At 40.7% G+C, this 11,655-nt stretch overlaps 2 protein-coding genes across 23 annotated transcripts in view; one reads left to right on the forward strand and one right to left on the reverse strand.

The window, feature by feature from the left end:
• Positions 1-2,320, forward strand: part of neb (nebulin) — a 53,980-nt gene extending 51,660 nt beyond the window's left edge. For 21 of the 22 annotated variants that reach the window (XM_035677137.1, XM_035677158.1, XM_035677140.1 and 18 more), the window contains 3 exons: positions 787-927; positions 1,086-1,189; positions 1,449-2,320. In XM_035677137.1, coding sequence (XP_035533030.1) covers positions 787-927; positions 1,086-1,189; positions 1,449-1,622 — 419 coding nt within the window. In that variant the 3' untranslated portion in view covers positions 1,623-2,320. The remainder of the gene's footprint in view (positions 1-786; positions 928-1,085; positions 1,190-1,448) is intronic. The other variant, XM_035677153.1, reaches the window with a different exon arrangement.
• The window catches only part of LOC118339483 (TBC1 domain family member 8), a 25,474-nt gene continuing 15,720 nt past the window's right edge, over positions 1,902-11,655 (reverse strand). The window contains 11 exon segments of the mRNA XM_035677161.1: positions 1,902-4,225; positions 4,849-4,967; positions 5,151-5,237; positions 5,342-5,407; positions 5,937-6,204; positions 6,289-6,357; positions 6,469-6,567; positions 6,781-6,925; positions 7,197-7,482; positions 8,496-8,613; positions 9,741-9,955. Of these exon segments, the coding sequence (XP_035533054.1) occupies positions 3,815-4,225; positions 4,849-4,967; positions 5,151-5,237; positions 5,342-5,407; positions 5,937-6,204; positions 6,289-6,357; positions 6,469-6,567; positions 6,781-6,925; positions 7,197-7,482; positions 8,496-8,613; positions 9,741-9,955 (1,883 nt within the window). The 3' untranslated portion in view covers positions 1,902-3,814.

Genomic DNA, 11,655 nt, shown 5'->3' on the forward strand with positions numbered 1-11,655 from the left:
TGATATAATTATTATTATTATTATGATTATGATTATGATTATGATTATGATTATGATTATTATTATTTATTATTATTATTATTAATAATAATAATAATAATAATCTGACTAGACTAAATTAAATTTTGAGTTCCCTTGTCATGGTAAAATTGAAGGACATTTTAAATTAGTACAACTCCTGGTTGTAAATGCTTGATAAAGTATAACAAAGCTGTAATCATATATAATATTTACATTACGCACATTAACATGTCTTACAATATGTTTTACAGCATTTGTGTGTACAACTGTTTGTATGTACAAATCATTCACACAGAGCCTTAAAACCGTAAAGTTCAAAATTCACAAAGACATATCATTACATAAGATTACAGCTATGTCGTATTATGTTATCAAGCATAATATTATCTTTATAGATTTGTTATGGATTCTTCATATGGGGAGTTATAGTTGTTGACAGCTAGTAAATGCTGAATAGGGGGTGTTAAAGTGAAGAGTGACTTTATAAGTGTGACATGGCACTGGTCACCAGAATCATTAGGAATATTCATCTAGGGACTGACAATATTCACAGTAATCTGGCCACTATTTGTCAAAATAGTTTCTCTGAGCCAAAGTGTTGTGGGGGGAGACTTCCCGTCCCGCTTAATCCAGAACAGAATGATCAATAAGTTAAACAGATTTGTCACAGCCATGGCTAGTATGATGCAGATGTTACATGTAATCCTATAACTGTATTTTACATAAAGACAAGTTTCTATCTGACCTCTGACACCGTTCTGACAGTGCAAGCTCAGCGTCGCAGCAAGGAGCACTCCCGCTCCACCAGCGCCCTGAGCGGCATGGCTGATGAAAAGTCTGAGGTGTCCCAAGACGCTGACCACCACATGTCCAGCTACAGCAATGGATTCATGACTTCCTCTATGGGTAATGATCCACAATCACCACCACAAACACAGAATATTGTATCGTGTTATATTGTGTATTATATCATATGTTACCAAACACCACAGATCAGGTGTGTGGGGTTTCTAGCGTCACTCTATTGAGCTCAGACTGTGGTTTATCTGTGTTTTCATCTGCAGGTTACCAGCATGCTAAGACTGTGGAGCTGCAGCAGAGGTCATCATCAGTGGCCACCCAGCAGACCACCGTCTCCTCCATCCCCTCACACCCCTCTACCACCGGGGTTAGTAACAGACATTCAGTTCACACACACTGCACAATCCAGCACAGAAAGCTTAAAGAGTAACATAACTGCCCCCCTCCAGTGGTTCAACTAAGATACATCAGACTTTGGATTCACACAGAAAATACTAAGAAGAATTAGAAGGACCAATTCCTTACGGGTTTTGGTCTTTTGATGGGATTTACATAACAAGAATATACAATATCACTCGCACCCATATAGTTCACACACACTGACTTCTTTTCTGTATTCTCTGCAGAAAACTGTGCGTGCCATGTACGACTACGCCGCAGCCGACAACGATGAGGTGTCCTTCAAGGACGGCGACGTCATCGTCAACGTGCAGTCCATTGACGAGGGGTGGATGTACGGTACTGTGCAGCGCACCGGCAAGACCGGCATGCTGCCAGCCAACTATGTTGAAGCAGTTTAAAGACAAAACCCGCCCATCATCCCTCCAGAGTGGGCGAGACACATCCACAGGGCAAACTGATTGGTCTTCCTGTGATCACAACGTGGCTTAGTGCAATGTGTAGCTTTTAGTGTCTTGTAGCTCTGTGACTGTATTTTAACTGTTGTTGGTAAGTCTGTTATCATTCATATGCTGCTGCCCCTGTTGCCTGTGGATGTGAAATAAGCATCATGTGACACATATAAATATTTCTGATTATACATACTATGCCTGCAATGAATGACAGACTATTTTAGATTGTTTAAACTGTTCTAAGACACTGTCTTGGAAAAGCAAGACTCACTAACATAAGTCCTGGCCCATTATATTGTAAATTTTAAAATGCAAAAACATTTTCTGTCCGAGTTGTACTGAGAGTATTTTCTCATGAACACAATGGGCTCAAATAGTTCCAATTATTCCTTTAATGGAAATTCTATGGAGAGACAAAGATATGATTAAAATAATGAAACTTCTACAGAAAGGAGTTAGTTACCATCTACCTCCTCCACAATGAATCCACTCCTGAAGGGTTGTATGAGACAAGCCTCAGTCTTCCCTCCTTTATACTGAAGGCTGGCCACTAGTAGAATGTGTGTTTTGTTTCTTCCGATGATTAAGGAATAAGGCACGTCCTCTACCTTTAATCAGTAGCTAATAAAGCACACCAAGTTCCTGCAGCACTCTGCCTCTTCTTTTCATTCTGACCTTGGGCATCTTCTTCCACACATTTTATTCACAGTTTCTCTCTCAGTGGTCTTTATGTGGTAGCTGCTGAATGGGTTTTATACTGTAGTGCATTTGCAGAATAATAACAAGGAGAGAGAGACAAAGAGAGCAGCGGTGGTCGAGTGTAACGCTAGAAGACAAAAGCGAAGTGAGGTCTATATTCAATGTCTTTTATTCAAAGGACGATTCCAACAGTGTTGTCTTTTTTCTGCTTTCTGCAACCATTTCAGATCACTGTAGATTATTTTCCAGTAATTTGAAAAAGTTTAAAAATATATTCATTTGGAGGTGCGTGCAGGTGAAAACATTTAATATTAAAGAAACAGAAGTTATAAAATCAATAAAAAAAAGAACACTGAATGCATGCTTGTCCTTAATGCTGCACCGTAAAGGATTATTGGTACAACTTTCCAATCGGGCAGCCTTCATAAAGGCTTTCAAACTGTAAGTTATAATTAACTAAATGATCAGTGCTTTATCATTTACGTGCGCTTTATAGATAAGTCAGAAGCCATTAATGGGAAGACATTTTGGGTTGTCAGGTTGTGAACATCTCTCAGGACTCGTTTGTCTTTTTAGCTCTTTAGTTCATCACTCCAATGGACTGTTTGACCTCTCAAGACTTGTTATAAATCCTTTATTATCAACTTTATTTTACATTTCTAATTACAAGGTTAGGGTTACTTACTAACTTTAGCTGTTGGCTTAATATACAATGAGAAATGTAAATTAAAAGTGAGAAAAACCCTAATTATTAATTACTTACTTATATAACTGTATGTAATAGTCTGTTGTATAACAGACCTTATTGCCTTATTAGAAAGCGAGAGACCCGTTACCAATTATTTATTACACTGTTAATGACAATGAATGCTTCATCAAAGATGTTTCACACCCTGCCAACCCAATCAATGGCTTATAACTGGTCTATAAAAACTCAGTAAATTATTTATTAACCTTTAATAAAGTAATTAGTTACAACTTATAAATACTAATATAAAAAGGTGCCTTATTAGAAAGTGGACATTATTTGTCCACAACACAGTTTAACTGCAGGCATCCACATGGTGACATAAGAAGGCAATAATTTCAATTTCTTCAGGCCCGTAGCATAAAATGACCATGTCTCTGATGGTGCTGGCTGACACCAGTGAGTCAGCTGTTACATGGTCTGCTGCTCAGATTCAGAGCTTGGCTCAAAATGTTTTAAGAAAAAAAAACTCCACTCTGTCAGTTACAGGCCAAAGTAGGTCAGGGAGTCACAAAAAAGAAGTCGTGCCAGTGTGGTTGAAATGCCTACAGTCATATTCTATTGATATATAAAAGTCACAGATAACTTTAAGGCTCTGTAGCTTCCTGCTGTCACATTAAGTTGAGTGATACTGATATTGTGGTTTTTCCTCATGAGACAGTCGGCTTGTGTCGAGCGTCAAGAGTCATCTGAGTCACCTGGTCCCTTGGTGCAGAGTGAGCAAACCTGCCCGCTGGTGATACTGCTTCTCCTTGGCCACTGCGATTTTGGCAGACAGATCCACCGACTTCTCGAAGAAGTTCACCAGCGCCTGTTCGGTCAGCAGGGACGCCAGGATCTGAGCGTAGCTGATTGTCCACTCACTCTCTGCCGCCGAACTCCCGTCGCCTCTGCTGGCATCTTCAGCCGTCTCCTTTGCAGTGTCTGCTCCTCTCGCCTCCTCTTGGCTGGTGACCTCTGACCCCGGTCTGTTTCCGCGGTGGCTAGCCTCGCCAATCTGCAGCACAAGACTCGTTACCGTAGCGATGGCCTGGAAGAGGTCGTTCTCCTCTGAGTCGCCGTGGAACATGCTGTAGAGGGTTTTACAGAACTGGATGAACTCGCGCTGTGGAGGGAGAGATGAAGGTGTTCAATCACATGATACTTTTACTAAGGAACTGATTAATGCTGAAACAATTGGCACACATTTTAATAGATTGATAGAACATTACTCAACCATTTCCATCAAACTTTAATCAAAATATCCAAAAAGTGATTTTTCAAGCAAAGATTTGGAACATTTCTCTGGTTTTAACTTTTCCAATATAACAATTTGCAACTTTTCCTCTTTCAACATTCATTATCAATGTAAAGTCATTATCTTTGTCACATAAAACAAGTAATTTAAAGATGTTCCCTTGGATCTCTTTGTGATGGGCATTTTAACACATTTTTGTGTTTTCAGTCTGGACTGAATGCCGTAGTTTGACGACATACATTTTTGTTGTCTTTTCTGTTTTCATACTTCCACTAAGAGGCACCAATGCCAGAAATATCTACACTCTGTATATAGTAGATTCTATACACTTAATTTGACCAACAAAAGCCATGAATATCACAGTTAAACTTTCATGTTCAAGAAAAAAATCTGCACACTCTTCCTAGACAATAGAAGTGAAATAAGGTTTGCACCACTAAAGGACGAGGTTTTGGGTACAGTACAACACTGGTACAGCGTGCTCCCAGTACCTGGTTCATGAGCGGCAGAGGCTTCTCCACGTCTTTCTCCTTCTCTCTGGCCAGATCCTTCAGCATCTGCTTCAGCTGCTCCTGGTAATCTTTCACTTCACCTTGACCATCTGGATCAGCTGTTGGCACACAGAGTCACATTTTAATCAGCCAGACACAAAGAACCTCTGAAACACGAACTGTACATTTATATCAACCTTGCAAAGCACATTGTACGTTGCTCTGTGTGCTGGTCTTTAGCTGTAGTGTTGTGTCTGGCTAATAAATCAACAGCTGGTGAATGGTGGTGTGTTTGCACTGACCGGTGGGTAGATTCACATAGAGGGGTCTGTTTGTGGACACCAGGGGGCTTTTCATCAGAGAGGGGTCATCTTCACTTTCTGTCAGAGCTGCAGACACACACACACACACACGCACACAGTTAATCAATCACTTACAGCCCTAGAGTTTGAAACTCGACTTTGCCTTTCATGGTTTTAGCAGACTGACTAACCTGGTGGGATGTGCAGACGGTACAGCAACCTTATCTTCTCATTCAGCTCTTCACAGTACAAAGTGTCTGAGAGGGAGAGAAAGAACAGAGGCTTAGAAGATGTGAAGATGTGGAATATCCACACCATAACACAGACACAGGGAAGGTTGATGTTCCTCACAGCATTTAGTAAATTAAATGGTTTATATATTTGATCCAGTGACACATTTGCAGCTTGTATAAAATGTATGATATAAGGTGCTTCACTTCTATGTGAGAAAAGCACAGAAGTGAAGCACCTTATATCATACATTTGTTCCTTTACTGTTTAAAGGTTCGGTTCACCCAAAATAAAAACAGATGTTTCCACATACCCCTAGAGGTTTCTAGTCAAGTAATAACTTAATGACGATGACTAGAAATGAGGTTTGAGTATTAAGGAGCGAGAAGAGAACAGCGCAGTGATAACAGAGGCAAAGGTTTTACAATTTTGGACCTGGGATCAATACAAGCCGCTTGTTAGTGGAGAAACCCTACAAATACTTGTTTATAAGACACTGTGAGGAGTCTTAATCTGCCTTGATTCTTCCTGTCTGTCTGCCCTCCCTTTGCGTACCCAGCCAGAAGGCAAACTCTTTAAAGGTGACCAAGTTGCTGCAGTCCTGGTCCAGCAGGGTGAAGGTGCGGTTGGCCAGCGTGTCGGTGTGCTGGTTCGGGCCACCGGGCCACGGCACCAGCAGCCCAAACAGGCTCTTGAACTGGGGCCGGTCCAGCCGGTACTGCCGCTCCATGTAGGAGCCAGAGTCACTGTAACGCCACGCTGCCGCCTCCGCCGCCGCTGCAGAGCTGCTGTCGCCCCAGTACAGACTGATGAAGTGCTCCGTCTGGAGGGAGGTGAGGAGAAAGTTGTAATAGATCACGTTGTTGATAAAGGGAGATGGCTCATGGCAAGAGGGATGAGAAGATACCTTGAAGAGGTCGTAGACATCAGCCAGGTTCTCTGGAGAGATGGAAACGTCTGGAGTCACCACTCTCAGCTGCACACACACACACACACACACACACACACAGAGGGGAGAGATGGAGGCTTTTCATTAGTTTTAGAGTCAGACTGTACAGAGATTGTGTGTAACTCTTCATCTGCTCACAGCGTTTTCTTTGGTGGTGTCCTCGTGAGCCTGCAGCACTTGGATTCTGTGTCGACAGCGAAGCCTCTCGATCTGCCTCACCGTCAGGTCTCCGAATTTCTGACACAAAGAAACAGAAACAGCAGAGAGTTAATGGAACTTCAGTGCAAAAGCCTCTACGATTGATGGAGATTGCATCTGAGTAAAGGGTCAGTGCTTTAAAAAAAATACAAATCATTTGCTATAAAATATAAAACTGTAAACATCACAACATAAAATGTGCAAAAGGATGAATTCAATCAGTCTCAACTATCATATCTGTGTGCTTCTCACCTCGTAGGACTCATTAATGAGGTCGGTGATGTTTGTGTGCCGCACAGCGGGAATATCTGTGTCGCTGCTGCTGCTGGTCTCCAACGCAGGGGGCTGCGAGGATGGAACACAAGACGAAGCTTCACTTCCGACCTGGTCCAGAAAACTGCAAAGCAGGGTGTTCACATTCTGTCATTCCTAATCTTGAAAATGTAACAGTTAAAATCGAGAATTTTCAAAACTTTCCAGAATTTGTACGAATCCTGGTTGCTGCACAGCTGTTGGACTGAAATCCCCCATGAATGACACAAACCATTGTTGTTTCTACCTACCGGTATTTTATTTAAGCAAGGGTTTTAGTTATCGACAGCACGGTTTAGATACTATTAAGATGCAGTCAATCAAATTTCAACACCAAATCAGAATCACAAATCTACCTTGTTAGAATCATAAGTGCCTGTCCATCGTCTGTGCTGGCAGAGAGCTGCACAGCGTTGGCGTCCAGCGCCGCCAAGCCCAACTGGAAGATGGCTTTTATCCCATGGAAGAAGAAGCAGTCAACCACGCAGACGGCGCTGTGGAAGGGCAGGACGCTGAGGAACAGGGTGAGGAACCAAGAGAGGGAGACAGAGGAGAGGGCGGAGAGGTCCGGAACTTGTTCAGCCAGTTCTGGCAAACGCTCCCTGATCAGCTCCTCGAACACTGACTGGTCCACCTGAGCTCCTGCAGGGGCAAATAATAAGTCAGGCATTAAGCATGGGAAAGTCTGGTTGTGTGAGTCTGTTGGTGTGAGCGTGGAGGGGTTGCAGGGTGCATAGACCTGTCTAATTAGACCTTTTGACAGTGCTGATACAGTATCTGAGTCACTGATACTAATATGATATTTTGATAATTTATGATAATTTTTTTCTGCAAAAAGGTTTCTTCAATAAACAAAAGTTTGAACATGTTAAATGTTTAAACAAAAGCTTTTTTTTTATATTAAAATCAGGAAAATCTGAGCAGATGCCAGATTTCTGTAACTGAGTTCTGCTTTAATGTATTAGTTAAGTTACATAGTAGGTAGGTATTATATAGTTTTGACCACTAGATGGCAGTAGTAGTGTATTTACCTCATGTACACAATGCCTTTGTTTTTCTTTGCTTTGCTAATGGGCTATTATAAAGAGTATTGCATTCATTCATGCATTTTAATATTATCAACAAATACCTCAAAAAAACAAAAACAACAATTGTTTTATCCCACTTAGAAGCATGATGAAACCACCTTTGTAATAAAATAACCTTGTTACCAGGATAAACCCATTGTTGCTTTTTGTCTTGTTTTTCTAAGTTACTGTTAATACTGATAATAAAGCCTCATCCTTTACGTTTACACTCCAGATACACATTCTCAGAACACAATTACTGCCATTTCAAAGACGGAGAAAAACAACCACAAACATCTGGACATTAACAGAAAGAGGAAATTGCTTCAAATGCACCTTGTAAGTCAAAAATAAACAGCTTCACAAACACAGGAAATAAGCCCTGATTTCAGAGGCCAAAAATAAGCCTTTTGGTGCTTTGCTGTCTGAGAAGCAGCAGTTTAAACAAAACAACTGTAATGTAAAACCGTTTGAAGGTAGATTGCCTTTAAATGGCCAGCAAACAACTTGTGTGCTTTTAAACAGCTACTGTAAGTGAAGTGAATATCAAGCGACAAATGTCTTCTATCTTGACCCCTGAGCTCTGACCTATGACCCTGCGGTTGAAGTAGTCAGGCAGCATCCTCTCACAAACAGCCACCAGCAGCCAGAAAGCTTCTTCTTCTTTAGCGTAGAGCAGCAGCACCGACGCCAGGATGTTCATAGACTGGACAGGAGGGAGAAACACACACACACACACACACACACACACACAGAGTGATCAGAAGCCATTTAAAAACAGCCAAGAAATGGTTTATTCCAGTTGCACTGTTGTGATTATGTTAAGTAACAGATAATGCATGTGGCAAATGTGAAAAACATGCAATATGGAGGCTCTTTTACTCAACATATTACATTTTACATTTTAAAAAAGCAATATAGAGATTATTAAATTTGCAAATAAGTCATTTTATTTCCATATTTTCTTTGTAAGTGATGAAATATTGATCACATTTCAAAATAAAATAGCTAAATAAGTCTTACCTGAACTTTTTTCTGTTTTCTCAATGTAACTATGTTTTCTGCCTATCATGTTGACAGTTTGTTTCGTTTACAGTTTTTATTTCATGATTGCTCTTATTTGAACATGTGACAGCCGTATATCTGTCCAATCTACGGAGCAACAACAGGAGCTAAATCAATAAAACTATAAAACTATACAACCAGTGCTAACCACCGACTACCACTGGTACTCCTGTCACTACACCAACCAATGTGCCTACAGTCGCTGTCCCTACCAACCCTAGTGCTACTCCCAATGACCACAACTGCCAGTGCTATGTTTCTTCTTCTGCTGCTACTAGTACTTGTATTTCTGCTACTGGTTTCCAAGTGCCCCCACTGATTGAAATCCTACTTTTGCCCACCTCACTTTTACAGTTTGATTAACTCACTAAAATATCTTTAAACAATGTGCTCTTGCTGTCCAGCTGTCGTAAGGACACCTACAAATACAATATTTATCATTCATAAAGTACAGTATGAGGTCTCTATCACTAGGCAGGGATAGGGTGGGGTATATTTGATCATTTTTGACTATAATATCATTTTAGAAAGCATGATAGCCACTTTCAAAATAATATATTTGCTTGATTAATAAATATATAAATGCAGTAGAGTATCATTCAAATACTCAGTTTTTTTTCTTCCTGTGACCTCTGAATTCACACACTTCTGAAACCAAACCTACATGCTTCCTAGTAATATCGCTACTATTACTGCTACAGCAACCCACACACAGTCATATATTGCTGTAATATGTCTACAGCCACATCATTATGATCAGATCATCACCTGGCAGTATCCAATCCTGGGGTTGCGGTGAGCGTAGGCAGTGAGGACACGTCTCAGTGCAGCAATGCCGGTGGGGTTTTGAAAGGCGGGGTGGTCCGGCAGAGAGCGGTGAAGGTCCCGCTCAATCTCCTCTGTGGCCAGGCTGCTGTGACCCATCGACTTCTGGACCAGGCCGGTGTAGTAGCCCTGGTGGGACTCTAGCTCTGAGGAGGCATCTGCACAAAACAGAGGAAGGGATGCTGTGAATAGGCAGGGGCAGTATTCCAAAGCATAAAATGACACCTTCAGAAACAGCTCTCAACTCTCATCCTTTGGCACATTATAACATAACAACAACAAAAAAACACATGCTGTTTGGTCATTGATTATCCATCTCAAGTATTAGAGCAGAAAAAAAAAAGCAGAAATCAGATGATGAGCGACAGCAGTGAACTGAGAAGAAATTCAGTCCAGCCAGTGTGTTGTTTATGTGCTATTTTTTTGCATGTGGGAATTAGATCATTCTCTATTTAAAAATCCTGACCCCCATCAACAATCCCTCTCAAGTCAAAACACTAGGAGAGATAAATAGAGGTGAAAAAAGGAAGTCAGTGTTCTTGATTTCTTGATAAATGGCTGAAATATGAGAAATATCCCTGTTTAATTCTATATTAGAGTCTTTCTTCCCCTTCCGTGAGAAAGACGTGTCGACACACTCACTAATGTAACAATTCATGTGGCAGCAGAATATAACTGCTTCTCATAAATCAATTCAAGCTTTGGCAGCTTGTCAGATATTTTATTCTTCTGTATTTTTATATACTGTAATACAGATAAATAACTTATTTTTATTTTTATGAATCAGAGCTCTTTCTTTGGGTTGTCAGTAAAACATAAAGCTTCACTGTATTGAGTTGAGAATATACGTGCACAGGTAATGTGCCCAGGAATAACACAATAGGATAGACAGTAAATATAATTAGGTACTGACGTGAAATATATGATTATATGAGCGTATTGTTCTTTGTGTTTGTAAGACGTTTTGTTCCCCAACATTTATTTCCTTTTTATTCCAGGTGGTTTCAGTTCCACACCAGGTTCCGTCATTAATTTCAGTTTCAGTTCCAAAACCCGACTCTTCCTCAGTGAGACTGAGCTGAGGAACTGGCAGCGAACCAAGATTAAAGCCGGCAGTTTGGTTTTGACTGAAAAGTGGACTGAAATGAGTGTGGAGCTGCAGCAGATGGAGAGAAGAGGATGTGAAGCCCGAGGTGGTCAAACCCAAAGTCCCTGTGCTTCTTTGTGAGAACCCTCCGGTGACTACAGTCACTCTGCGAGAACACTGAGTCCAGGTTTGGCACACGTTTTTGTGTCCGTTTGGCCTACTACTACAGTGTTTGCCTCCCCCTTCAAAGAAATAGTCTTTTCAAAGGCCTCTGTAGATAAATCACAATCACCAGTCAGCAATGTTTAGTCTTCTCCATTTTTCTTTGTAATGTCACAATAGAAGTCTTCTTGCTGACATGTCTTCCTTTGTCACGACTGTACCAGTATAACCAGTATAACAAGGCTCTTTATGTAGTATCCCAAAAAATTAACATTATCCTCATTGAGCATGTTATACACAACCCTTTATCAAATCACTATTTCTGCTTGGAATATTAGTGTGTGTCTGATATGTTTTTATCCAAACAAAAAGTATAATTTGCACATTAAAACCCTTAAAAAGGCATTTACTCCTTCTACTTCAGTAAAGTTTTCCTGCTGGACACAAGATGTCTCCTACACTTTCTCAGTGTATGTGCACTGGTGGATTCAAGTTTCTACCTCACACTGTACAAGTTGCATACTGGACCAGGATTGACTGAAACTATTTGTGATGTCACAAATCTTGCTCATCAGATCAGGAAATCTGATTTTCAGTGAGCTCAGAGAA

Source organism: Morone saxatilis, unplaced genomic scaffold (assembly GCF_004916995.1).
Source record: "Morone saxatilis isolate NCDOM2014 unplaced genomic scaffold, NCSU_SB_2.0 Contig5, whole genome shotgun sequence".
Classification (NCBI taxonomy): domain Eukaryota; kingdom Metazoa; phylum Chordata; class Actinopteri; family Moronidae; genus Morone; species Morone saxatilis.